The sequence below is a fragment of the Pseudorasbora parva genome, chromosome 6, assembly GCF_024679245.1.
Source record: "Pseudorasbora parva isolate DD20220531a chromosome 6, ASM2467924v1, whole genome shotgun sequence".
NCBI classification, from domain to species: Eukaryota; Metazoa; Chordata; class Actinopteri; order Cypriniformes; family Gobionidae; genus Pseudorasbora; species Pseudorasbora parva.
In genome coordinates this window covers 20,291,182-20,319,166 of record NC_090177.1, presented here as the reverse complement: position 1 = coordinate 20,319,166, position 27,985 = coordinate 20,291,182, and the positions used below count along the sequence as shown (strand labels likewise).

General features: G+C 37.1%; 4 protein-coding genes across 6 annotated transcripts in view; 2 read left to right on the top strand and 2 right to left on the bottom strand.

Annotated features, from left to right (window-relative positions):
* Positions 1 to 35: 35 nt before the first annotated feature.
* dtx3 (deltex E3 ubiquitin ligase 3) lies at positions 36 to 6,688 on the bottom strand. Of its 3 annotated transcripts, none has more exons than XM_067446084.1 (5): positions 6,253 to 6,687; positions 5,986 to 6,033; positions 3,473 to 4,272; positions 3,125 to 3,342; positions 36 to 1,996 (listed from the first exon to the last, which is right to left on the bottom strand). In XM_067446084.1, the coding sequence occupies exons 2-5, from the start codon at positions 5,996 to 5,998 to the stop codon at positions 1,921 to 1,923; spliced, it is 1,107 nt and encodes a 368-aa protein (XP_067302185.1). In that variant the 5' UTR covers positions 5,999 to 6,033; positions 6,253 to 6,687; the 3' UTR covers positions 36 to 1,920. The 3 variants fall into 3 exon arrangements, with proteins under 3 accessions (XP_067302185.1, XP_067302186.1, XP_067302184.1); XM_067446085.1 differs by having other exon boundaries at positions 6,210 to 6,297; XM_067446083.1 differs by lacking the exon at positions 5,986 to 6,033 and having other exon boundaries at positions 6,253 to 6,688.
* Positions 6,689 to 7,210: 522 nt separating this feature from the next.
* Positions 7,211 to 14,577, top strand: ptges3a (prostaglandin E synthase 3a (cytosolic)). The gene is made up of 8 exons (XM_067446082.1): positions 7,211 to 7,411; positions 10,304 to 10,417; positions 10,666 to 10,735; positions 12,750 to 12,848; positions 12,942 to 13,031; positions 13,168 to 13,224; positions 13,379 to 13,406; positions 13,508 to 14,577. Coding segments are annotated over exons 1-8 (480 nt in total). The 5' UTR covers positions 7,211 to 7,409; the 3' UTR covers positions 13,528 to 14,577.
* A 3,531-nt stretch (positions 14,578 to 18,108) lies between these two features.
* mipa (major intrinsic protein of lens fiber a) lies at positions 18,109 to 21,239 on the top strand. Its single transcript, XM_067447249.1, has 4 exons — positions 18,109 to 18,563; positions 18,754 to 18,918; positions 19,709 to 19,789; positions 19,876 to 21,239. The coding sequence occupies exons 1-4, from the start codon at positions 18,204 to 18,206 to the stop codon at positions 20,059 to 20,061; spliced, it is 792 nt and encodes a 263-aa protein (XP_067303350.1). The 5' UTR covers positions 18,109 to 18,203; the 3' UTR covers positions 20,062 to 21,239.
* Positions 21,240 to 21,590: 351 nt separating this feature from the next.
* Positions 21,591 to 27,985, bottom strand: part of stat6 (signal transducer and activator of transcription 6, interleukin-4 induced) — a 44,628-nt gene continuing 38,233 nt past the window's right edge. The window contains exons 12-21 of the mRNA XM_067446081.1: positions 26,780 to 26,872; positions 26,477 to 26,680; positions 26,123 to 26,217; positions 25,880 to 26,013; positions 25,284 to 25,433; positions 25,067 to 25,127; positions 24,672 to 24,758; positions 24,542 to 24,562; positions 23,283 to 23,357; positions 21,591 to 23,092 (exon numbers count right to left, since the gene is read on the bottom strand). Coding sequence (XP_067302182.1) covers positions 23,026 to 23,092; positions 23,283 to 23,357; positions 24,542 to 24,562; positions 24,672 to 24,758; positions 25,067 to 25,127; positions 25,284 to 25,433; positions 25,880 to 26,013; positions 26,123 to 26,217; positions 26,477 to 26,680; positions 26,780 to 26,872 — 987 coding nt within the window. The 3' untranslated portion in view covers positions 21,591 to 23,025. The remainder of the gene's footprint in view (positions 23,093 to 23,282; positions 23,358 to 24,541; positions 24,563 to 24,671; positions 24,759 to 25,066; positions 25,128 to 25,283; positions 25,434 to 25,879; positions 26,014 to 26,122; positions 26,218 to 26,476; positions 26,681 to 26,779; positions 26,873 to 27,985) is intronic.

Sequence of the window (27,985 nt, the reverse complement as noted above, 5' to 3'; positions counted from 1 at the left end):
ATCAACACAACTATAAAGGCAAATTATTTAATTTGTCATCTGAAGAGGTCTACTTTATAAATCTGATTTTGAAGTGCATAGAATTTTGCATGACAGTAACATTTAAGTCCTACTAATCCTGATTGAATTGGTCCTTCGTGACATAAAGGTGAGAGTACAAGAATATGGTATTTAAAGAAAAACTCAAGTCTGATACGGTTTTCTGTTTAAAGATAGCCTACTGTGAAATGTAATCCACTTCCAACAACACAAAAACAAATTGAATGTTTTGGTTTGCGCAAAACTATCCGAGACTTGGGTTTCTAAAGTGTGATGCATTTTGCTTAAAGCTGAAAGACTGCTATAAAGTTAATGCTTCTTATTGATCAGAACACAGTTTAACCAATACTATTGAGTAATGGTATACTGTTAGTAATAACAGGCTGTGACCTTTAGCAGAAGGCACAATAACAGTTCAATGAGAGAAATGCAAAACAAATATGATAAATCCGCTTCATGAATGACAGCAGCCTAGCAGATTTCAGATATTTGGGTGAATCTCACAAATCCGGGTCATATCTCACAACAAAATCAATACTTTTGGTATTTGCAAAGAAAATAAAACCATTTGTGTGTGTTTTGCATTGTGTTAGTTATTATAAACAACAATTTCTTTTTCTTTTTTTAGCAACAAATGTAATTAATTCAGATTTAAACTGAATTTTAATTCCTTAAAAGTAGTGTTTAATTGGTGATGAAAAAAATAACAACAACAAAAACGTAATGGCGATAAAATAAGCTAAATGCAATATATAAATATCTAATTTGTTTCTTTTGATTTTAGGGTTAAATATGACCTGCGTATTTTTTGTGAGAGTCATTTGTTGTGTTATTGAATTTTATTCTACTTCAGCAATCTTTGTATGGACAATTCGGCTGATTCTTCAAAATAAACTCAGTGCTAGGCTTTTCTCCAAATCTGAGGCATAAACACAATGGTTACAGCAAAGTTTTGAGCTATTATGCTTTTAGTTTGGTTTCAGTGGTTCGCACGCCCTTTCGTTTTGACATCATTTTATATATGTGAAAGTTTTAACATCCAAAATAGATGAACTCAAAAATTTGTAAACAGCAGAATAATACAAACTAGGGAAAACGGAACCCAACTACCATACAGCAAAAATATAACTTTTTATGCACATATTGAAAAGAAAGACAAAAATCGACGTTATAAAGGACGATAGCTAGGATGAACTGAAATCGACTTGCATCTCTTTTACTATGACCTTATTATTAGAAAGGCCCACAAATAACCTCTCTACATCCTGCACTCTGGAAGATCAGGCAGAATCCACTTTAAATTCTCGTAATAAAAAGATTACTTCCATTGCAAAGTGCCTCTTAGTGCTGATTACTAGAGAAAAAAAACAAGTTGTATGGGATTGTCCCAGCTGTACCCATTTAACTGTGCTATGCCATTTGTCTCCATCCAGATGTTACCATTAACTAAAAAGGATATTAAGCATAGTTTGGAAGGAAGAAACAGAGTTAAAAGAGAGAGAGGCCAACGGCCTAGTTATTCTAACCTGAAAAAAGTGAAGAGGAAGGTTGTACTGCAGATGAAACATGTACACCTTCATGACATTCACACTTAAGCAGTCTAGTGGGTATCTCAAACTCAGCTGAGTCTATTTAACAATCTGTCTCAGTAAAGTGCACCCCAGGTTTGTACCAAAGAAATACTGTATGTGAAACACACTGCCTTCTCTCAGGTAAACTAAAGAACAATGCTAAACATAAATACTGAAATGAAACATTGTGAAACAGTGTCCTGCAGCAGATGACTGTGGCTTGTTTTGACACAGTGGGTTTTGTGAAAAGACTGTGGTCAAGCACACAAGTTTGCCATTCGTTTGAACCTTCTCAAGTGCTAGAAACAAATCAATCAGCCGTTATCCCTTTTTCTCGTAGTTCCTCTGTCACCCGCACAAGGTATGTAGGATCTGGATAACCAAAGCTGAAAAAAAGCAATATTAAGTTAAATTATATTAAAGCTGAAGTTAGAAAGCTAAATGTCTCTCTCCCTTCCATATTAAAAGGTATTAAATTAATTTATAATGCAATGCAAGTTCACACTACTGTTCAAAATGTTGGTCAGTATTTAATACTTTTATTCAGCAGGAATATATATTCAATTGATCAAAAGTTACTGTAAAGACATATATAATGTTACTAAATATTTATATAGCAAACAAATGTTAATTTTAATCATGTGATACTGACGACTGATACTGACTGCTGAAAATGTTTTTTTTTTAAATTACATTTTAAAACATTTAAATACAAAACATCTGTGTTATATGACATGGTAATAATATTACTGTTTTTACTGTATTTTTGATTAAAAATAAATAAATGTAGCCTGGGTGAGAATAAGATAATTCTTTCCAAAAAAATAGTAAAAAACTTAAAAAAAAACCTAAAATGTATTTAAAACAACATTTTTGAACAGTAGTGTGTCTCGGCACATCATTACTGATTATTTTAATGGCTTTATAAATCATGTACGTAAATTGTTAAATAAATGTAGTATTATATGCATGTCATTACATGCCAGGTTTAAGATGAAACGCATTGCAAAATGTTGCATTTATGTATACAATATGTAACAGGGGGTCCATATCTGTCCTTGGTCAGAAAAAAAGCATTTTATATTAGAACTATCATGATATAAAGGTGATATAGGATGGAAAATGTAGCTGGCATCTCCTCAAGTCTTTGTTTGGCTGATATGCAAAATTAATCACATAAGCATATGGCAACATGAAACGTGGAACAAAAACATTTCCTCCATTTTTTTTCTATTAAAGGTTCAGACATTTCGCTGTGATCATCAAGGCTCAGTACATCTGATTGACTAGCACCTCATAAATCTACTAAATCATAAAACATTTTACTGCATAATTTATAATTTGGAAAATGTATTATTCTAATATATTGTTTGGATTGGCTTTTACCCAAACCAATTCAAGCTTTAAATTTAAAATTTAGATTTTCAAGTCAAAAAGCAATTCCTGTGAAGAGATGCCTGTAGTAAAGCTGATTTCCAAGATAAAATTTAGCAAGCAACTATTAAATTGCATACCATCGTGGTCCACCCCATATGGAGGTCTTGTGGTGGATATCATTCCAGGTAATAACATTATGCATGCCAGTGGTCATGGAGGTGCCTATGGTAAAGATCAGGCGCTGCTCAAATGCCCGCCGCAGCATGCAGAGGACACGGTTTCCCTCAGGGTTGTCTGGCAGGTATGCCACTCGGTCTGTGCCTGGGTACCTCACCCCAGGGTTTGGGTGCTCTTGCTGAAAGAATTTTGAAACATAATAGTGTGATTACACTTTTTGTGTGGAATTTTTATGTGCTATATGAAATATGCGGTTATCGAAATGCAAAACACGCTGCTGTTGTAATCCACCTGTAAGCTGTACTTACCGCTTGTAAACCGGGAGGGAAACTGTAAATAATGCATATGCAGCCGTAACCTTCATGGCCAGGCAACTCCAGGTCTGGGTCTCTTTCAACCATCATGCTCCCATTGGCCGGTTGGTTACCAATAAGTTGACCATACACCAGCCTGCACACGGGACATGCCTTCTTTACTTGAAACGCCTGTTCTAAGCAGGACCGACAGAACGCGTGGCCGCACTTGTCCAGAGTTGTCTTTTCCACAATTTCGCCCATGCAGATAGAGCAAACGGTGCTCTCTTCTTCATGACCGACGGCTAATTCGGCCCCGGTCCTTGCCGCGGCCTCATGATGCATGGGTAAAACCACACAGGTCTCCATGTCTGCATTTTTCCTGTATTTCTGCTGTTGCCTTTGCGAGCGGCGTGGTTGAGGGGGAGGCGGAGGCAACAAGCTCCCCTCCCCGTCGGGCTCCACTGCCGTCACGCAGGGTAACAGAGAGCGTTTTCTCTTAGGAGCTGCCTCCTGTTTGGTCATCTCCTTCCGGGCACAGCGGCATAAGTCAATGAAAGCTTTCCGTGTAACAGGAGAAACCGGCCCCTCCATCATCCCATTTCTGACCCTGCTGCCCTCCACTGGGGAGAGCCGCACGGCACAGCAGCCACCACGCTCCCCACGTCGGATGATGTCTGCGCTTAGTCCCTGCTTGTCCTCAAAGTCGACCAACCAGGGCCGTCCAGCGGCTGCAAGGTAATCCCACACCGCCTGCGACACCAGCACCTCGTCACTGCCCTGCCCCGCTCGCACGCTCATCTCATCAGATGAAACTGGGAGGAAAAGAGATCAGTTTGCAAGAGTAGTTCAAAATGGCCAATAGTAACACATTTTTCCATTATTTCGTTATTTAGCACTTTCTTGTGTTAGATTTACACTATTCTATACTTATCTTTTTTGGGTACTTCACATATACTAACTATAAATATTATTTTGTAAAAAATAAATGTGGGTACTTTTTATGTATTTTTGTTCACACACACACACACACACACACACACACACACACACACACACACACACACACACACACACACACACACACACACACACACACACACACACACACACACACACACACACACACACACACACACACACACACACACACACACACACACACACACACACACACACACACACACTTCAATGTCTTTGCGGGGACTCTCCATTAGCGTAATGGTTTTTATACCGTATAAACCGTATTTTCTATCCCCCTACACTACCCCTGCCCCTAAACCCATCACAAGAAACATTCTGCATTTTTACTTTCTCAAAAAACTTATCCTGTATGATTGATAAGCCTTTTGAAAAGTGGGGACCGCTGGCTGGTTCCCACAATGTAGGTGATCTCAGGTTTTACTATCCTTATATAAATGTAATATAAACAAGGGCGCGCGCACACACGCACACACACACACACACACACACAGTTAAGAAAAAAAATATTTATACATTTTTAAAATTGAATAAACAAATATTATACACAGACATTTTCCCCTTTTTTACATGTTAATATGAGGTCTTAAGAATGGCATAATAACTGTACAAAAATGCCAGCTTTAGATTAAATCCAGCATAGTACACTGCTGTAACTGATTGATGTCATGTTAAGGGGATAGTTCACCCAAAAAAATGAAAATTTTGACATCATCACCCCCCACTTGTTCCAAACCTGTATGAGTTTCCTTCTTCCGTTGAGCACAAAAGAAGATATTTTGAAGAATGTTGGTAACCAAACAGTTAACGGTAGCCACTGAGTTCCATGGTATTTTTTTCCCTACTATGGAATTCAAAGTTTTCATTACCAACATTCTTCAAAATATTTTCTTTTGTGCTCAATGGAACAAAGAAATTCATAGAGGTTTGGAACAAGTGGGGGGCCAGTAAATGGTGAAAGAATTTACATTTTTGGGTGAACTATGCCTTTACTAACTAAATGTAATGTTTACTACAGTAATGTTCAACCTTTCACCCTTTTTACAATTCTTGAAGTCAAACATAAGCTTGTGCAAGTACGTGTTACCGGTTCGCCCTTTCCTTGTCAGGAGAAACATATGATGAATAATAGACGCGTAATGAGTCAACCTTGCATAAATTCACAATACTTCACACCTGACAAGAGCTGCAGGCTGGCATGCAGATGTTCTCAGTCAGATATTACAAGCTCCCTGTGCTTAATCTCTTATAAAAGGATTATATTAAGGTTTAATCATTATAATACCAATTGCAATCTTTACAACCTTTTACAGTCTAATTGATTTGTGGCTGTGCAGCAGAAGGGTGGAATATTCTAGACAATGAAGTTTCTTGCATGAATAGGCTGTGCCGAGTATTATCAACACCAACAGGCAGCTGTGAAGAATCACATCAGCTGCTCTGAAATGTGTTCACTGTATAAACAAAGGATCATTCTGTGTTGCACTACCTGCTCCTACTCATGTCACTTGATGCTTGCAGTGATTACATTATTGAAACTAAATTACCTTGTGATCCCATAAATTCTCGTTACTTGCAGTAACAGGCCTATTTCCCTGTTTTAGAGAAAATAAATATACAAGTTAGATCAAGACATTGTTTATTTAGAGGATTGTCCAGCAGCCTGACACACTGGCAGTTGCCTTAACCTAAGCATGTGCTACATTTAAAACAACAATGAAAAAATGCGAAGTGATAAAGCCTATTGTGCTCATGTGATAAATGAATTCACCTTCTGTAGTGGCTTTGCCGGAAGAGATGTAAAGGGAACCTACCGCAACTGGAGAATGCCTGCTTCCACTCGATGAAGAAGTCAACAGACGACCGCTGCATTGAACGTGCCGTAAAAAAACTATTGCAATTCTTGCGAATTTATGCTTGGGATATCCTATTCAAGTTCATATGACACTTCGCTTGATCAACATACCAGCTCAGTCTCTTTGTGGTTTTGCAATTCCCCGTCCTTGGCCAAAGGAAGACAACATGCATACAAAGAACATCGTTGACTGTCACGACGAAAATGTTTTGCCTTTAGCTCCTTCACGACTCTAATTCGGCGTTTCTATGTCATATTTCGTTATCACACAGTTCCCTTTCAGTAATTACAGCGAAAATCCCCTGAATAATACACGATAATATAGGCAGGAAGTTCGTCATTCTAGTAGTCTGTTGGTTGAGCCGGATTAGTGATTGCATGACGTGACCACTGTGTGGCGCTCTTTCAAGACCACATCCACATCATCAATCGTCTTGTTATTAATTTATTGTTTGACCTTTTTCTGATGAACCCCTTCTGTAGATATTTTAAATTATGAATAATTTGCAATTATTGCGTTATTAACATCACTGTCATTCTTATTTATTTATTTATTTATTTATTAAATTTTGTGTATGCGCAAAACATCATGCCAGTAAAGTATTTGATGATGATGACGATGATGATGATAATAATAATAATAATAATAATAATACAATTATTTTAAACAATATTCAAACAGTATAATAAACACTAAACAGTCAAATAACAAACAAACAGATAGATATTTTTAATATTATAAAGTCGACTTCTTACTCTAGATAAATAAAAATAAAGTAAAAGAAACATATTTTGCAAGAAATAAGAATACAATAAAAATATTTAGCAAGAAAGAAAGAAGTCTGCGTTACTATGGAGACGCATTTGCTCAGGGTGCGCGCATGGCGCGGAGCGCGCAGCAGAAGTCGCTAGAAACGTTGAGATGATGCGTCACTGCGCGGCGCGCCAGTGAGTAGACACGCGCGATTCTTGTGCAGGTTGACAGAGCGGCGCATAAACAGCTAGCTTCTGTCTTTATGCATTCGGTTTGAACTGACATAAATACAAAACACTACCGCGGGCGAGAGGACGCAAGTGGAAACGCAGATTTTGTGAAAACTGAAAGAAGATATCGAAATGTGAGTTTGACCGGCAGTAATAAGGATGCATTAACTTATTAGCTAGTTAGCAAATGTGTTCATAACCTCTATCAGGGAAACATAAGATTTTCTCATATGCGGCAGTTTTCAGATATGGGCATTTAAAATAATACTAGTCATTCTCGGGAAGACGTTTACAATAGCATATAAATACCTCTAACGTTAGTCGTAATCGGTGGTGGAAATAGCGCACACATTGTTCCCACAGAAGAGCTTAGCGGGTTAGCTGCTAGATTGTCAGGGCCTGGAGTAATTGCACAGCTATAACATAAAAGCTGCTGCTGTTGCTTGATTCTTCATTTAATAATTTATTTGTATTACTGTAAAATGTCCATGCCCTAGACTAAACGATACGCAGATGAAGGTGTGCAGCGTGCTAAAAAAAATGCTTAAACCAGTCTAGTTGCTTTGCTGGTCTTAGCTGGCTTTAAAGCCCTACTGAGCTAGTCTTCCAAGCTGGTACTGAGCTGAAAGGTCTTACCAGGCTGGTTTGTTGTATGGTTTTAAAAGGCTTTGGATCACGTGCGATCAGTTCACGTGCGTGATAAGCCAGCCTTAAACCCAGCCATCTGAGCACCAGTTTGACAAGGCACAGAAACCACCTTAAACCATGCAAGACCACCCAATTTAGGTTGGATAAAGTTTGCAGAAGGCAACAATCTTAATTTTCAACACAGCTCTATTGCAACATCCTGACATATTAATTGATCTGATTAAATTAACCACCATAACTATTTAAGGCACAATATATATGTATTTGTGTGCACCTAAATTATCCCAAATATTTCCAAGAATGTTTAAATCCCGAGAACTAAGCAATTTTAACCAGGACCGTGCATGACATATCAACAGTGGTGGGCTATCAGGGCCTTCTCTGCTGGCCCTGTCAAAATCATATATATATGTGTGTGTGTGTGTGTGTGTGTGTGTGTGTGTATATGTTACAATTATATTTCCAGAAAGAATGTATTTATTTTTTGTGAGGCTGAGCTGTTTTTTCCATATGTCATCATCTAAACGCATCACAGCTCCGAGGACCAGCACTAGAAGAATAGCTTGCCTTCCATTGAAGCTGCTATTTTCCATTGAACCATAGCTTTGACTGACATGGGTCATCAGCCAATCAAATTTTGATGTGTAGTGATAGAACGGCCCAGAGGCCCAGCAATGTGTCGGCGCGCTACCCGCCGCTGATGTCATCAGCCGTTTGAACTTTTCACGGATTGTGAGCGTTCTATATGACAGTGGTTCCCAAACCTGTCCTGGAGGACCCCCAGCACTGCACATTTTGCATGTTTCCCTCATCAGACACACCTGATCCAACTCATCAGCTCATTAGTAGAGATGACAAGATCTGAAGTGGGTGTGTCTGATTAGGGAGGCATACAAAATGTGCAGTCCTGACTGAAGGTCCTGACTGAATCCCCATGATACGCTACTGCATATCAATGACATCATACCCGCGTTTCCCTCGATTTAAAAAAAAAAAACCAAGGAAACACCAAAAACCCTTTAATATATTTTATGTTTTATTAGACAGGTGAGCAACTGTTTGGATATATTCATCTACAGAAAACTAATCATTATTTTATAGCTCTTGGAAATATTTGGGATACTGTTTAAATCTTGTTTTCTTGTTTTACCATGCCTAATATCGATCTAGCTTACTGCAGTGTGCAACAAGTGTCTCATAGTAGGACGCTGAGTGAACACACAGTATAGCTTTAAAACATAACTATCAACACACTTAAATAATGTATCTAATATGATAACACATTAGTGCGTAACCCCAAATACACGACTGGGAAAAGTGGAAACATTGGTCTGCGGCATAATAAAAGCTACATAAAAGAAAAAAAGGTTAAAAAAACATATTTTGGCTTTAACAGTCAATATGTCAAATTAATTTTATTTGCATGAATCACTGTTCAAAATGTTCAGTTTTTTTTTTTAATCAATCCAGTAAGGATACATTAAAAAGTGACTGAAGAGTTTTGCATTGTCACAAAAGATTTCTATAAATTCTGTTGTTTTGAATTGTATCATGGTTTCCACAAAAATATTAATCAATCAATCAATCAATCAACTTTATTTATATAGCGCTTTTACAATCACGATTGTGTCAAAGCAGCTTCACAGTGTCAAACAGGATAATATTGCGACAAAATTAGATTTGGCTGTACAGCCGTACTGGAGAAAACAGTGATGTTATCAGCTTATTTTAATTTATCATATAGCGACAATGTTGGCAGATCAGTATTATAGTTTATAGAAAGTATATAAATATAGAAAGAATATATATATAGAAAGAATATAGTTTATTAAGTAGCACAACTGTTTTGAACATTAATAATGAAAAGGAATGCACTAAATCAGCATATTAAAATGAAAAGCAAACATTTGAACAGTAGTGTATGTCCTAGGTGTTGTCTATATGATCACAGGGAACAAGTATTAATAGTCAAGGATGTTTTAGCTTATGGCTATTGTTAGGCTATCCATACAATTTTTAGCTAGAGTCCATGAATTTAAAATACAGTACAAGATGTAATACACAATCATTATTGAACAGACTTGGTTCATTCATTGTGCTTATTATATTGGTGAAGCCCAAGGTAGATTAAGAGGCCATGCATGAATCTGCCAATCTATACAAACTGGTCGCCACAGTAACTTAATTGTTGCTCCACGCCCGCCAAGGCCTCCTGCTCACACATCTTAATTTAGAGCTCTGGAGTTTGCCTTTTAAAAAGTGCACTTAGCCGGTTCCTTAGTTGAACATGTACCCTATTAGAATATGAAATGTAGAATGACCTTACATTCTGTATGCCTTTTTCAAATATATTGGTTTTAATTCCATTTGTTTTACAGGCAGCCAGCATCTGCCAAGTGGTATGACAGACGAGAGGCGGTCTTCATTGAATTCTGTATAGAAGACAGCAAAGATGTCCAAATTAAATTTGACAAAACAAAGCTTGATTTCAGGTACATTAATTTTTTTACATTGCCAGTTGCTATTACAAAATATAATTAATCAGTTATTACGGTCTTGATCTAATGTTTTTTTAATTGCAATAATTGATGCAATATAATGATATTCAGCCAAAATATTTTGGTATCTGCATTGCAAATTTGAATGCTTGTCTCTTTAGTGTTTTAAAGTGCAATGTAGTGCTATAGTAGTTCATTCTAAATTATAATATGCTATATATATTTTTTTGTTGTTGTTGTAGTTGTGTTGGAGGAACGGATAACATGAAACACCATAATGAAGTAGAACTATATGAGTCCATTGACCCAAATGTAAGTACTCCACCTTAGGGGATGTCATGGTTCCAATATTTCAGTAGTTCCAATATCAGTGAAATTGGGGTTTTTTTGTACCAGAGCAAAAACTGTTGAATTAAGTACTTTAAAAATGTGTTGTTCCATTGGTTATCACTGTCAGTAATAGTGTTGTCACGATACCAAATTTTTGACTTCGATACGATACCAGACTAAAATACCTCAATACTGATACTAAACCGATACCACGGTAAAAACAAACAAAAACAGGGCAATATGAATAATATGACAACAGAACTTATTATTCATTGTTTTATTTTTTTTCTAAAAATTCACTTGGCCAGCATGTTCCCGCCGAAGAGGTTGGACCATTCCCTCCTCTTATTGCTATAATAACTGCATGCCAGTGTGAAGATCTTTACAGAGATTATCATTATCAATCATCTTATCATTCACTAACCTTTCACTTCTCAACAGGTTGGGATGACCAAAATCTTATTTTATGATACGAGTAATTTAATATTTTTTAAATGTAATCTTATAATTATAATATAGATTTTTAATTGTATCTGTTTTTAAAAATAAGCAAACAATGCAAATTACAAACAATATGACAAAAACAATGCTTTATTTTTCAGCTTCATTAGGTCTATTTAACAGTAGTATGTCAAGAAAGAAATTAAATAATCAAATATAAAACTGCTTACTTAGTCTTCACTCTATAATTTAACTATACACTGATTCTTAATAAATATATTTTAGTTATTTAGCCAAGCATGTGGTGGTATTCTATTTTTATTTGTTGTTTGATTAACATTAATCACAGAATATTAGGTCTGGCTTTAGACCTGCACTGATCTAATTACCTCAGCTCTATACGTTCACTAAAGACATATCGGACTGTGTTTACCTGAATACTCGCCTGACCGCGCATTTTTACATACGTTTGACCTTTCAAACCCAAATAATAATCTGTGAAAGAACTGAATGGCGATCGCATGTTTGTTGTCTGAAAGGCGTGTGCGCGCACTTCAGGTCAGAGTCCGGCTCGAGCACGTCCCGCACCGTGCTTTTTCTTGTCATGCGCGCATATTTCTGTTGCTTTCTCTGTCATGCGCCGCGCGTATATATTTAACGCTTCTACTACTTCCAGTGTTTAGTGAACAGTGGAAGCAGTGCTCTGCACACACGTCCACTCCTGACACCTGCTGTCACACATCCACGCACATTAAGAAATGCAGCTCATAGGCGCTGTCCCCCTTAAAGTACCGGTACTAATAAAAGTCCATATCGTACCGTTTGTAATAGCAAGGTATCGCAATACTTTTCTAGCGCAGGTATATCGTGCAACACTAGTCAGTAATCACAGTTTCAGATTAAATTCAGCATTTAAATACAGTTGTCAATCCAGAAACTTTGGTGGACTGTACTTAGCAGCATGTTAGTCTAATTGAGCATTATAGTCCAACCATTCTAGAATATTTGGTTTGCTGTTAAGAAAACTGTCATATTAGCAGAAACGTAAAAAATTCTAGGCACCTCTCACTACAAAAAAACCCCACACATTTTGTCTGATCTAAGACTGTCAATCTCTAAAGTGCAAGCTCACTGAATTCTGCAAACTTGCAAAAAATTGTATGAAAAAAAAGTTAAGTTCTTAATTGTTCTATGAATTTCTTATTTACATCATGTTTAAACACTCTGTGTTAAAATGAATACTGACTAGAAACCTTGACGCTGAAAGAGCATTCAAACAAACACAAACAACAGTGTTTGAAAGCAGTGTGTCTATCAGCGGGTAGTGAATATATCTGGTACTCAGTACTGTCAGTACTTCAGAAATGCAGGTACCATCAATTTGTTTTGATTGTGTTGACTGGTACTGGTAGTACCGGTACATTTGACAAGACAACCCTACTCCACCTGATGGTTTCTGGTCTAATTCAGGTTATAAGAGTTCAGTCTGCATGGCTCATGGCTCATAACTCTTACAGGTTTAAGAGGTACATACAACTCTATTATTCTTTTGCAGGAGTCTAAACACAAACGCACAGACAGGTCTGTGTTTTGCTGTCTAAAAAAAGCTGAATCTGGCAAGTCTTGGCCAAGGTTAACAAAAGAGAAAACAAAGGTCAGTTTTGGGTCCATTTAAACTATTAAAATGTAACTATTTAGTAATGAGATCACTTGTGTTAATTTATGTTTTTCTTTGTTCTTTGTGCAGCTTAATTGGCTCAGTGTTGACTTCAATAACTGGAAAGACTGGGAGGATGACTCTGATGAAGAACTGTCCAGTTTTGACCGCTTTTCAGAGGTCCGTGTCTATATATATTTATATTTTATATATATACTGCTATTAATAATATATTTGAATTGTATAATGGGGAAATAAGTCACTCATTTTTTTTGTTTGTTTGTTATTTTGTTTGTTTGTTTGTTTTATTTTAAAGATGATGAACAACATGGGAGGGGAAGATGACCTACCAGATGTAGATGGTGCAGATGATGTGAGAGAATTCATTCTTAAATTATTTATTAGTTAGTTATTTGGTTTATTAATAGTTAGTTAGTAATAACCTTATAATAAAAAAGTTTTTAGAATTGCAAAACTTTAATTTTCTAATTTATCTGTGTTTGACCTGATTTTATCTCAAATTCCAGGAAGAGTCTGTGGATAGTGATGACGAAAGTAAGTTTTTGTGATTAAAAACTGTGATATTTGAAAATCAATGCACATTAGCAACTTAGATGTTAGCTATTACATTTTATTACAATTTATTTCTTTTTCAGAAATGCCTGACCTTGAGTGAAAGAACAGGAAACCGTCATGCAGAAGAAAGCAAGAATTGTCACTTAATACTTAAATGAAGAGAGAGACTTAAGTTTGAGTTGGTAGCCATTTAAAAACTGCATCGTTTTCAAAACTTTCTGCAGAAAGTCACAAGGGATGAATTTTTACTGTTGTGTTGATGGCAACGTCAGCCCCTCGACAATACATACACACTTTACTTTTCTGTTCTGCATGGACAATTACGAGCTCTCAATGATGTATTGTGGATGCCAGTTATGGTCAGTTTACTCAATGGCTTTAACAGTCTTGGGCTTCTTCCTCAATGTCAGTGGGGTTATTGCATCATGTAATGTATACATTGTAATTTGTGGTAAAGGAAAAAGGACTTGAATTACTTTTTCCAAAATATTCTGCCTTCTCCCTCTCATTCAAAATGTACATTTTATTTAATTAATGTTTTGTTCTTTGTGTTGAGGCTCTGATTTCTTTGTGTGTGTGAGAGAAGGAAGCATTGTCTAAAGGGATATGCTTCTTTATTGCAAATTCCAGGCAAGGCATTTGGTTTTCACTAGTGCTGTATTTGAAATCAGAGTGGCATATTCAAAACCCTTGCACTGATTTATTGGCAAACCCCCATTTTATGTGTTTTAGCTGCAGTTTTGACCCTCAGATAGGTTAATGTGTCAATCCAACATGTTCAAAGTGCATAGTCATGTCTGTACACGCTGCTTTACAAAATTATTTCAGGTTGGCAGTTAGTGTTTGTTGTTTTGTATCACACATAGACGTGTAGCAGGCAATCGTACACTGGTTTCTTCCATATATGTAAAGAGAAGTGATTAAAAAAAGCATATACTCAGCACTGTACAGAACAAAGGGGTAACTTATCAACAGATTAAAAAAATTCAATAGATGACCAATTTGTGTTTGCACTCATAATATCAATGCAGGCGTGACTAAAAGATGAAAAAAATGTTGTGACCTGTCATTTCAGGTTTATAAATTTCAGTTTGTTAAACGCAGTAAGGTTTTTGTCTACATATTTCTAATAAACTGTCTCTAAACAACACTATTTGTCCTATGTTTGTACATAATTGGGATAATTTGCAGTAGTGAGATATATCAGCCAAATTTTGTGTTAACATTATAATAGCAGCCAATGTTGTCTAGTTTTGGCAGCAGATGTCACATTTGCAATTAAGCGTCAATTCTAAATATCACGTAAACACTCTTAAAATTAATGTCATATGGATTTATAAAATCGATGAAAGGACAACATTTGTGGGTGCGTCGCTGACAGAAGTTCCGCAACAATTTGTCCTTGCTTATGGAAAGAGCAACAGTATTGCTGCCACAAGATGACGCTATAGTTCTATTTCTGCTAAACAGGCGCGCACGAATGAATTTGTACTTTGCTTTTTTGAAAAGTGATGCTACATTCGACGGCACAGCATCTGTTTTTAAAGCTAAAAGGCAGATAAATACCCCTTTGGAAAGAGACCCACCTTAGCGCATATATTGTAGGCTATGCAGACTGAAGCATTGTGAAGATCACCTAACTGCTATTGGAACGACGACATTTTAGGTTTAATCTGCTTATCTGTGTCAAAAAAGTCGTGAAAACAACTTGGTGTGTTAATTACATATAATTACACAACACACCCAGTTTTGTTTTATCGACACTCATTGTGTTTGACATAATATCAGTTATTTTATCCATTTCCCCAAATTCTTGTTCTACCACATTAGATGTGAAGAATCCATTCTAGGCAGCGATTTCCTGCTTGTACTAATGATTTCAAGTCTGGGTTCTATTTGGAACATTAATGTAAAAATGTTAGGGATCCATGAGGACTGGCTTCGATAAAGGGGTTCCCAAATAAGCTTCTTACACCCTTTTCAAATATATGCTTAGACGTTTTCCAGAGTATCTGGGGAATTACAAAACATGACTTCTTCAACAGCTAGCAAAAGGGTGTTTTAAATCAAGATACATTTACCTGAGAAGCGAAATTACTTAGGACATTTAAAATTATATAAAATTGTTAATTAAAAGGGAAAACAAGATTCTTGTTCTTAGCTCAGATTTATTTAAACATTCTTGATTTAAGAATGTTTGGACAGTAAAACAAGACAAAAAAAATCGTTTACAAAAAAAAACAAAACTTTTTTGTAGTGTAGCCTATTGAGCAGATGCTGTTTAAGATAGTCAGAGATGTTTATTGCGCATTCCGGAAATTAAACAAAGAGGAATTAAAAATGAAACCAGGTGATAACTGCCCTAAATAACGTAATACACCAGGGAGACGTAATTATGGATGAATTATAGCTATCTGAAGGGACTTTTTCAACAGTTGACCGGTAAGGCCCGGAATATAGGCGGGTGAGTTCCCTGAGCTGGCTTTTTGTTTAAGACAGTGGTGGTATGGGGGTCGTGGAGGGTTGTGTCGGTGTCAGCAGTCTGCACCAGAGGTAATAGAAAAGTCCTCACGCAAGCGGTTTTAAGCTGTCTCTCCTGTGCGACAAAAGGCGGCTTACGGACACATGAGTAGGTATTGGCGTGCGTAATCCTGTCCACAATAGATGTACACAAAATCGGTTACTCTGAGCCGGCCTTGCAGAGCTACTGCAACTTGCAACCCAACCGGAATCACCTGCTTTCACAGCAAATGCAACTGGTCTGGTCGGTTATCTTGACAAACATGAAATTGGATATAGATATATGATACATTGATTGCTTAGTTAATAAACCATCTGTAGTTAAGGAGGTGCTTCCACTTGAATGACCTCATTGTGTTGCCTACAATATGATTGAAGATTTTAACTAAAAGGCTTGCAATTTGATAATGTTTACGGAAATGTTTATGCCTGCAGTTAGTAGACCAGTTATCACACTTTGCTCTAGTACCATTTGCAAATAAAGCACCTATAGTTTGAGACAACTGCCGGCACCAAAAAAAACCCCCAATCAAATCAAAGAAGGCAACAGAAACTGTTGCGGCCAGCATTTTGGTTCATCCTAAATGAAAGAGCAAAAGCACAAGCGAAGCAGTATCCTTTCACTAGACTTTAGCTTACCGTGATTGCTCAGAGAACACCTCCTGTCACCAAACATGGCTTTTCCAGAGCTTTATTTGGGCCTCAGGCCAGCAGCCCTGCCAGCACACACAATGCAAAACTCTGCCTAATCAGTTCTGCACAGAACCAACTGGCTCTGCCCTGACTAGGGAGTGGAGGTGCTACGGCAAAACCCTTATTGTATGCTGTGGAAAAGTCGCTCTTTCACACAGTTACAGTAAAAATAGTTTCAGAGGCATGTGATTTGTGGTATGCTAGATGTGTTGATCATGACAAATAAAATACCAAGCAAAGTGATTGAAAAGATACAGCTGCGCAATGTGTAACTACTAAACAATGTAACCTTACCTAACACACCCCGTCATATTTTCCATATATAAACAATTATAGATACATTTATGCATTTGTCAGATGTTTCTATCCAAAGCAGTTATTGCATCTGCCAAATATTATATGGTTATATAATTGTATTATAATATATAAATATTGTATTATATTTATCATGCATTGTGCGTATACAGCCTCATATGTGATATTTAATAGTTATTTTATTTTGATGTTGTTACTAAAAATCCCTTGACTTTTCTGTCCTGTGCATGTGGAGTGTTATTATAAGTTATTATAGGTTACATCCGTGTGAGGCTTCCTTCTGTTGTATGAGAGGGATTGTTTCTTTGTGTCAGCACTTAATCCACACTGTGAAGGGCTCTAGACCCTTTTAGGGGCCCTAGTGTTACAGCTGGGGCCAGAGAAGAGGCAGTTCCTAAACACTGTTGTCTGTCGTGGGCTGGGATGGGACAGTTATCCTCAGGGGCTCCTCTTTTAAATGTCATCATGTTCCCACAACTAATGAATATACAATTTTTGCCTTTTGCCTGCTGTTAAAATGTTTCTAGTTCTGAACATTTAATGAGTTTTATAACCTTTCTCCTCCAGTTTGAGAAGGGTTTATTTTTAGTTAAAGAGTTTAAAGGGACATTACCAATCAAGATACTTTTAAAGTTCCACATTTACTCGATTGCAAACAATATTATAAGCTTTACAGTGATGATCATGAGCTTAAAGGAAGTGCAGGACAGAAAAGGGTTAAGAATTTTTTGATTTGATTTGTTGTATTGTCTGCAGCCCCCTCCCACAATTCAGCCAAAGGATTATAGTGTCACTGAGGGTCACGCTCGTTATAAATACCCCTGTGGCATCTCACTTCCCCATCAGAGAGGTTGAATGTCTGCAGGACATGCTCATCATTTGTCTATCCGTGTTTTTTTATTAAAAATCGTCTCGAACTCTCACGTAGATGCAGAGATCACCTACAAGTTCCACACTTAAGGTTTTATGACAAAAAACCACAAGTTAGAAACTAAGGGAACAAATGATTTCAGTCTTGTGAAGCAGGGCTGCTTTTCACGCAAACGTCTTTGTAGGTTATAGAGGCATTTATGCTCGGTTTTCCATAGCTTAAAAGCCTTTGTTTTGTTTTTTTTGTGTGTGTCCATCCACAAAAAAAATATCAAAGGGAACACATCCAGATTTGAGAGGAAGCTCTTGGAGGTTCTTCTCCTTCTCACGCTCACATCCCTCCATATTTTTGGCATCGCCTCTTGAGTTATTGCAGCCATGTGGGAGTTCCGGTCCATGACTTTTTGGCGGGCTGTGTTTGCCGAGTTTTACGGCACCATGTTCTTTGTGTTCTTCGGGCTTGGAGCAGCTCTGCGTTGGACCACCGGGGCACACAACGTGCTCCAGGTTGCCTTCTGCTTCGGCCTGGCAGCTGCAACACTCATCCAGTCCATCGGCCACATCAGCGGCGGCCACATCAATCCAGCTGTCACATTCGCCTACCTGATTGGTTCCCAGATGTCCCTGTTTCGTGCTTTCTTCTACATCTGTGCTCAGTGCTTGGGTGCACTAGCTGGAGCTGCTGTGCTGTATGGGGTTACGCCAAGCAATATGAGAGGCAATCTGGCTCTGAACACGGTAAGAGGGTGTATTTGAATAAGTCAGTTCATTTAGTTGAAATAATAGCTTCTTTACGAGTGAAACAAACTGGGCACCAGTTTGGCACCTGTTAAGCTCTTTTTAAGTATTCTAGATCATTAATATTTTGGATAATTTTTTGGCAGTGTTGATCGTTTTTCATAAAGCATATGTGTATGTATGCTTTCAGCTTCAGCCAGGCGTCAGTCTGGGAATGGCCACCACCATAGAGATATTCCTGACTCTGCAACTAGTGGTCTGTGTCTTCGCTGTGACGGATGAGAGGCGAAATGGACGACTGGGGTCTGCTGCCCTGTCCATTGGGTTCTCAGTGCTTGTGGGTCACCTGCTGGGGGTAAGACGTCCCTAAATCATAGGAACAAACACTAGTAATTTAGTAATCAGATGGGATCGTTCACCTAAAAATTACAATTCTGTCATAATTTACTTACATAATATTGTTCGAAACCTGCATGAGTTTCTTTCTTCAGTGAAAAACAAAAAAGATCTTTAAAAGATAATACATCTCAGGGTTTTTAATCATACAATAAAATACAAGGTTCAGTGTTGTTTTATTACTTTTATTGTATGAACAAAAAATGTATCAAACATTCCTCAAAATATCTCCTTTTGTGTTCCACAGAAGAAAGAATGTCAATCAGGTTTGGAACAACACAACAGTAAATAAATAATGACAGAATGTTCAGTTGTGGGTCAACTATCCCTTCAATCTTGAATCTCTGATCATGAATTTCTCCCTCGTATTTTAATTTTAATTTTATTTTTTTGCCATAACTACACTTTTTATTTTGGTTTTGGTTCAAGACCCACCAGTTGAAGACCACTGGCACTCGGTTATGTGAAACACTTGGTTTATTAAAAAAAACATTTGTATTCAGTTTCACAATGTAACTATATTATTGCACAGCACTTTATATTTGCATAGTATTTTATTCTTGTCATCTGTTTTACATAGCATATCTAACTTGATATGCTAGTATTGTCAGAAAATACCCAGCTGTAATGTGCAAATTGCACCTATAAGGCATGAAGACATTAAGATTTTATAAACATTACCATCATCATTTTCTGTAAAGCTGCTATATAAATAAATTTGACTTGACTTGACATGAATCTCATTGCAGATGTATTACACTGGAGCTGGAATGAACCCTGCCAGGTCTTTTGCCCCTGCTGTGCTTTTTAGGAACTTTATTAACCATTGGGTAAGACAAGTTTCCATCATATCCAGATGAAGGAATATTTTGCTTAGTGAATCATAAACGTTCCATTTTTCTGTCTGTTCTTGTAGGTCTACTGGGTGGGCCCTATGATCGGCGGTGCTATGGGTGCCCTGGTGTACGACTTCATGCTCTTTCCACGCATGCGCGGTCTGTCTGAGCGACTGGCCGTACTCAAGGGTATCCGGCCTACCGAGGCCGAAGCCCAGCAGGAGACCCGAGGGGAACCGATTGAGCTCAAAACACAAGCCTTATAAACACTGCCAGGAAACTTTGGATCCCTGAAGCAACACCTACGTACGATCATTTCACACACTTCATCTTCACACACCTCCAACATACCAACAAAGTTTGGCGTAGGGAGAATCACACACACTTCCAAAGGCAATCAAGACACTATAACCCCTTCCCAAGGACTAAGAATGAGGGTAAGAAGAGGCCTTCCTGCTGAGGACTGCGCTCTGTACCGCGATCAGGTGGCTAACGCCGCTCAGGGGCACCTCTGTCATTTCTAGTCTACTAAGAGTGAACTACGCTAGAAGTGGACTTCTGCATGCTTTCCAGTTTCACAGGGTTTAAATCTCACGCAGGCATTTCATTTCAGTTTATTTTTTCTTTGATTTTTCAGAGATGTGACAGGTGTACAATATTATTAGTATTTTGCAACAGATTTCTTTACATTCTACTTACAGTCGATATTATATTCAGTTGTGCTTGGTGTGTGTGTGTGTGTGTTTTCCAGTTTGGTTCTTCTATTTCCACCATTCGCCATGTGTTTGTATCAATGCAATGTTCTTTTTTCTATCTCCCAAAATGAAGGAAGCATTCCTTTAAACCTTGGGTTAGGTAGATGTTCATTTACGACTAAAAGCTTTATAAATCCTTTGGGAATTTGGATCCCTCTTTGAGTCCGTTTCAAACTGTTGTATTGTTTAACTGTGGCATAATGGCCCAGTATGCATTTTTTTTTTTAAAAGAAGCACAGTCACACCATCATTCAAAGAAAACACAACTAATCTATTGTTATAACCCCCCACCCGTTTTCAAAACTACTGTTTCAGGAATTTCATTGAACGTTTTTCTGCCATAATTCGGCATGCATAGACTTTCTATTTAGATTAGTGGGTTTGGCATTATTTTGAGTGTACACAGCTAAAGTTAAGCAAAAACAATGATATTTTGCCTCGGACAAGAGTTCTTCATTGTCAAATTTATTTTTAACTTCACTAATGTGAGCAGATATGAATAGTGACATTAAGTGATTTTTATTTGGAGATTTGTTAAGGTAATGCGATCGCCTCTTTCTCATTGGTCTGCGATTAGAGGACTGCTGAGAGACCGAGATGTCTGGATTTAAATGCACATCTTTGTAGCATTTGGATCTGATTACTCCACCTGTCACTCTTTGCCTTTCTGCACTCTTTCCACTCTTCCACTAGTTTATTCTTATCCAAGATCTGACTGAAGGGAGACCAGAGTCGGCTAAAATATCCTTAAACCTCACCATAGGGATCTTTAAGCATGCTCTTTTTGAAGACATTTAATCAAATGGAGATTCTTCATACAGACGTCAATGTTTACATGAAAATCAGATATTTTGTCATCTTGTGTAAAATGTACCTTTTTTGACTGTTAAAGCTAGCTGAGTATAAATAATCATTTCAAGAAAGTAATTGTCTCTTCTTTGATAATTTAGGAGTATTTTTTACCATCTCTAAATTAACACTTATTTCCATTGATGTTATGAAACATGAGACAATTGTTTATTGAATTCTCAGACAATAGAATCTGTCGCAAATGACATTTTGACTTTATTAATCAGATTTAAAACATGGACATTATTATATTTATTTAAAAAACATTTTGGTCACAACAATTACAACTTTAAATTTTGATGTCAAATGCATTAAGTGCTTTATGCTTTTCTTTGGCCAGAAACAGGAATATGACAAGAGCTTCAGGATCAATGATCAGGCAGGTGTATATCTAGCACATTCATCCGTTAGAGCTACAGAAAGAACATCTGAGTAGACAACAGAAATCGAATTGTGTGATATTCTCCGAAAGGACTAAATACATCCAGACAGTTACTGATGGCACCTTTGAAAAACATCCCATTTGATATTTTGCTATTCAAAGAACTTAAGATGAAAGATTTGTATTTTAAACAATATAGAACAGTATTGTTGAAAGATAAAAATCACAGTTTATGGAAATGAAATTGTATATTACATTTAAAATTTTAGAAAGTTGATGACTTATAGCACTTAAGACTAAATACAGAAGAGGTGCACACAGAACACTGTAGAGTACGCAAGACAGCATTATGTCTACACCTGATGTGAAAACGTACTATTATTTTGTCGACACAAGATGTATTTTACATGATTCAGTCACATATTGTGTGACTAAAAGAACAAATAATACATGACAGACCGTGCAGTTAATAAAACTGTGATTTTAGTTTTACTGGCCAAACCTGACTGTAGAATCATGAATACTGAATATTGAATATGCGATCACAAACATCTCATGCAAATAAAACAGTCAAATGAAAAACTGTTTATATGGAAAATGGCACAAAACGAATAATTGCATATAGTTATAAACCTATACTTATGCCTAAAAGAGCACTATGATGCCATTAGTTTCAGCTTACCTTAACAAATCTGTGTCTGTGCTCTGAACAATCTGAAATATGTTAAATATGTTTTTTTTGCATAAAAAGAAATTCTGGTATACAAAATATGTAAGTTAAATCTATTTGGGTTTGTCTTGATACAATGGAAAATACAGCCACTTGATGGCAAACAATTTCCTGTTTCACTTGTCAGTTACAACGCTGCTTTCAAGAGTAGTCACAAGACCAAAACAGGGAATGACGTAGCAGTTTAGGTACCACAAGCTCTTTTTGGCAAAGCTTTTTTTTTTTTTTTTTTGCTTCTCATAGAAATTTTACAAGTTGCTATTAAACATTCCTCATGATTATCAAGTTAAACACACTGGTCCTTTAAACTGCATGTTTAGTGTGTTTTTGTTTTTTTGCAGGAGGAAGCGAGTGTGATGCAGAGTTGTTATAAAATCCATGTGATACATTTGTTTTTGGAGCAAATGGGTAATGTGTCCTTTTAGGACATTGCGCTGGACGTCCTTGAAGCACCAAGCCACCTTGATAGCTCTTCTCTAACATAACAGAGGGGCTGTACCTCTAATGATGGGCCTCAAAATGATGACAAAATTCCCTCCAGCGCATCCATGTCTATGGGTTCATCTGAGGGAGCTGATTGCCTGTTATAGAATAAAGTAAAATTAGAATGTTCATAAAGAATAGCTGTGTGACCAATGCCAAGACATTAAAGCTATAGTTAACCTAAAAAGATTGTCATCATTTACTCATGTCATTCCAAAGCTGTATGTATTTCATACATTTCTTAAATACTAGGGATTTGCATAAAAGATTAATGTGACTGTGACTTACATGGATGATGGGTAGATTGGTCCCTGAACAGACATGGGGTCTGACATATATGTAGGTGTAGAATTACTAGGATGCCTGGAAAGGGCAACAGAATAACAACAGTCAACAGTGTTGTTGTCATTATTTTTAAAGAAATATATACTTTAATTTAGCAAAGACATTAGCTTGATCAAAAGTGACTTTCAAAAGGTTTCTTTTTACAAATAGAAAGGTTCTATTTATCAAAGAGTCTTAAAAAAGTTTCAAAATCAGCATATTTGAATGATTTCTGAAGGATTATGCAACACTGAAGACAGAATTCAACTTTGCGCCAAAGGAATAAATTACATTTTACAATATATTGGAAAGGTAAACATTTTAAATCCAGCCATGGTGAGGATAAGAGACTTCTTTCAAAAACAAAATATTGCTGCCCCCAAAACTTCAAAGAGTAGAGCATTTTATCTAGTAATGAAAACTCAAAAATGTATATGTGACCCTGGACCTTTAATTGAGAGTGATGCATCAGCAGCTTAGCTGACGAATAAGCTTTCCACTGATGTATGATTTGATAGTATATATTGAAAAATTGACTTTAAGTTGACAAATTAAGTCCTTAAGTGATAGTACACCCAAAAAACGATCACATAATTAACACACTCTTCCCAGGAGTATATAACATTCTTCTTTCAGACAAATACAATAGGAGTTACATTAAGGAATAGTTCACCCAAAAATGAAGATTTACCCATGATTTACATCAACCAAATATAAGTCATTCTAGGTGTATATGACTTTCTTCTGTCAGACAAATACAATCAATTATATATATAAAAAATGTCTTGGCTTTTTAATGGCAGTGAATGGATATTTCAGTTTTGAAGTCCATAAAAGTGCATCTGTCCATCATAAAAGTGCTCCACACAGCTCCAGCGGGTTAATAAAGGCCTTCTTCTGAAGCAAAGCGATGCGTTTGTGTAAGTAAAAAAAAAAAGGGCTATTAACACAGATATACCTGTACAACTAACTGACTGGTTTTGTGGTCCAGGGTCACATATATATGTTGTGCTTAGATTATTTTGTACTCTAGTTGTAGAAGATTGTGTGCATATGATGCCTATTAACAGTGTTAACAGGATGCCTCAAAAGCTTGACACTTATGTCTAAGTTTACAACAAAGCCTTCTGGTCCAAAAATATGATCTGCATTTCCAGTCCTACATGGTCCATGAACAGACAGGTGTGAATGAACCTCCAAAGCCAAAGTATAATTATACTTACGGTGAGAACTGATTTGGATTCCTGCGGGGGAAAAAATAGGTATTTTACACACCACACAATAAAGACTTTTAAAAATAACTATACTTTAACAATGTGTACATCTGTGGCTGTAAAAAGACGCAATACGCACATGTTTGGGCCATAGACATTGGCAATAGATTGGTCATAGAAATCCGGGGCAAGTTCATTCTGAGGTGGTATGGATGAACTGTCTCCTCTTATCATGAAATAAATAAATACATATAATTATATGATGGACTTTGTCAATGTCTTGAGTATTTTGTAATCAATCAATTTTCCTGTCATACTTAAAATAGAAGCAGTTCTCTCTATATACATAATAATAATAATAATAATAGATTTTATTTATAATGCACTTTTCATTCCGAAGAATCTACATATACAAAAATTAAATAAAAAATTAACATATACTATAACAACAACAACTTTGTTATCATTAAATGATGCTTCACTTTATAAAATCTTTGAAATGTGATTTACATTTACAACAAAAATCATACTTACGGGTTGACTACTGTTGTTAGTTTGAATGGCAGGTATCCATCGGGATTAGGAGGGGAAGGCACTGTTTCAGGACACAAGAAAATAGATGCATAGTTCTTGGACTGTTTCTGTTATGCATCAGGGTTTTCTTTTTTTTTTAAGAAATACTCAAATATACAGATACATATTGTGCATTTTCTCTTATTAGTGAAACCTTAACATTTAGACTTTTACTTGCCTGTAAAGAATTTCTTAAAGACATCATTCTTTACTAAGTCTGGATACACATAAGAGATGCAGTTAATATCCCGTATGCGGTCGCCAAGGCCAGCCGAGTCCAGATCCTTCTTGGTGAAAGGTTGGATATTCTGTATTTTCCTGCCTCCATCTGAGCAGAAACAAAAGTTGATTAAATTACTTTTAAATGACACAGTTCTTGAACATTTTGTCAGAACTCTTTAATCCACTTACATTTGTAAAATGTTTACTAATGTAATCATTTCTTGCTGGGAATTACTTTTGTTGAGTTAACTAACTGAGCAGTAGATCTGTAGTTTCCAGAATGCTTTGCATGGGACTGCATTAGGATACTGAATGCTGGAAATTAGGTGTAGATTTATGTTTTTCAGTAAAGATATAAAGAATTGCCAGAGAAAGATGAAGGCTTTATAACATGCATTAAAAAAAAGGGTGAATTTTTATTTTATTGCCAAATTTCTTCAATTGTAATGATGTTTTTAACTTATTTTTGATCAAATAAATTAAACCGTTGAGAGCATGAGAGACTTCTTTTGAACAGTAGTGTATTGTATAGTATAAATATTTTAGACTTACTATCAGTGGGACCCACATAGGCGATGGTGATGCCACCAATTTCTGAGTCACTAAAGCGCAGGAGAAACGTGCCGTTGGGCTTGTTTTGGAGGATTACATGGAGATGCTGTTTTCCAATGAAGCCAAAGATCAATCTGTAGGGCCAATGAGAGGTAGATATTTACAGTAGTTTTCGTCATCTCTTTAGGTATTTAGTCTAGTTCTCTTTAAAGTGTCAAACAAACTGAGGAAGTGTAACTGTACCCTTCACTCCAATAGTCTCTCAGGCATTTCTTCGTAAGATCCATCACCCCTTCAAACCATTGCCAGAAGGTGAAGTTTCGACCAGGCAGAACTTCCTGTGTTTAAACAGTCACAAAAATAATAATTCACACCAATTCGACAATCAAACATTCTGTGAATGTTATCTACAATAACACTTTTTTTTTTTAAATTAGGTGCTAGGTTCTCAAGACAGCATGGAAAAAAATAATATAAATGTAAAAGACAACTTATCCAAAATTATTTCACAATGTAAATGCTGTCAGTGTGCTAATTAAAGCATAAATAAGAAAAAATAAAACTAATCAACTAGTTAGCTGTTAATGTTAGTGGCACCTTGTTGAATTGAGCCCAGGACACCGGCATATTGCTAAGATCTTCAGAAATGTCTGGCTGGTCAAAGATCTTCTGTGCGAGAAAGTGAAGGTGGTATCTGTCCAAGCCCCGCGGTGTTTGCACCTCAGACATGAACTTACTGCTAAGAGCTTCACACATCTGCTTCCATGGTACACGCTCCGGAACGACGAACGGTATCCTATTCTGAAATCAGCACAACACAGGGCACATGTTACCTATTTGTTCAGAAAACAGGGTCGACAACAGGGAGAAGAGCTGTTGCGTGGCTATTCTGTTACTCACAGGCTCAGAGAAGGCGCAGTCCCATATGACGGTCGCTATAGCATTGATTTCCTGACTGCCGTGTACTATTACAACCACAGGAAGAGTGATTGTCTGGGAGAAAAATAAAACAATCAGTTACTGTAGTTACCACGCATTTTATATGCATCAGTCCATCCAGGATTTTGTCATCACATAATTTCATGCAAATAAAGCAAACGCTGCCAATTATTGGGTTATTATAGTTAACTGAAGTGTGACTGTTGTCTGAGGGACAAGTAACATCACGGCAATATTCTTGGGACTTCACAAGCGGAGTGCCCAAGAGTATAAAAGTGTGCCTCTATTATGTCATCAGCTTTTTTGTCTTCAGTAGCCATTTTGTTTGTAGCATGTGATAATCAAAGACAACTAATGGATAGACCAAGGCCTTTGTGTCTACATTTTATGACACCTGCAAATACCCGTGGTCTTTGTGTTTATTGCTGTGACAAGGTCACATTGAAAAAGCACGTCTACGCCTTGCCCTCTTTTTGAGGTGAGAGATGAGGGACAAGCTTCTGCATTCGGAGGTTCAGGTCCTGATGTTTCTGAAGCCCAGTAGAGACTTAATTCATGCTGGCTGAAGAATTTGAGAAAGGGATTTCACTTTCTCAATCCTCGTTTGCCAGCTTGAGTAATCTGCTGGATCAGGAAGCCCATACTATGGTATCTAGAAGAGAGCATGTTGCTGGCACCTTCTAACTCTGAGTAGATGGATGTAATTGGAGAAGTCAAAGAGAGTTAAGTTTTTGAGTCCTCTCAGCCACGCATACAGGAAATTGCTGCATTTAATGGCCCGTGCTACGACCAGGTAGAAGCTTAGTTTGTTTTGTGAGAAACAGGAGAAAGTGACCACTTTGTAGTTGATTGGCAAGACATATGCGGCAATGGGTCAGGCTGGTGGTGCTCTTTACAAAATGGTTGTGTTGCAGGCTTATCAGACTGACCTGGTCTTCTGGCTGAGGCCTATAGTGCAAAGGAGGAAGAAAGGTGCACTTTCTTTACTTTAGAGCATAGAAGCTTGGGTTTTTTGCACTAACGCCTGAAAATTTGGGCTTGGGAGTAGTGCTACTTTGCAGGTCACATGGTATGTGCTCTGAGGTTGACGCACTTTTGAGTGCGGCTGAGCTCAGTAGTCATTTAGTGCACCTTTCTTCCTCCTTTGCACTATAGGCCTCAGCCATA

What these genes read in the sequence shown, in the direction of transcription:
- dtx3 (XM_067446083.1), bottom strand. Translation starts at nt 6,310, where the DNA reads ATGCAGCGGTCGTCTGTTGACTTCTTCATCGAGTGGAAGCAGGCATTC. An exon ending in TCCCTCCCGGTTTACAAGCG is followed by an intron (nt 3,343 to 3,472) that starts GTAAGTACAGCT and finishes AAATTCTTTCAG; the next exon opens with CAAGAGCACCCAAACCCTGG. An exon ending in ATATGGGGTGGACCACGATG is followed by an intron (nt 1,997 to 3,124) that starts GTATGCAATTTA and finishes GCTTTTTTTCAG; the next exon opens with CTTTGGTTATCCAGATCCTA.
- ptges3a (XM_067446082.1), top strand. An exon ending in AAAACAAAGCTTGATTTCAG is followed by an intron (nt 10,418 to 10,665) that starts GTACATTAATTT and finishes TTGTTGTTGTAG; the next exon opens with TTGTGTTGGAGGAACGGATA. An exon ending in TGTGGATAGTGATGACGAAA is followed by an intron (nt 13,407 to 13,507) that starts GTAAGTTTTTGT and finishes TTTCTTTTTCAG; the next exon opens with AAATGCCTGACCTTGAGTGA.
- mipa (XM_067447249.1), top strand. Translation starts at nt 18,204, where the DNA reads ATGTGGGAGTTCCGGTCCATGACTTTTTGGCGGGCTGTGTTTGCCGAG. An exon ending in TTGTGGGTCACCTGCTGGGG is followed by an intron (nt 18,919 to 19,708) that starts GTAAGACGTCCC and finishes ATCTCATTGCAG; the next exon opens with ATGTATTACACTGGAGCTGG. An exon ending in GGAACTTTATTAACCATTGG is followed by an intron (nt 19,790 to 19,875) that starts GTAAGACAAGTT and finishes CTGTTCTTGTAG; the next exon opens with GTCTACTGGGTGGGCCCTAT.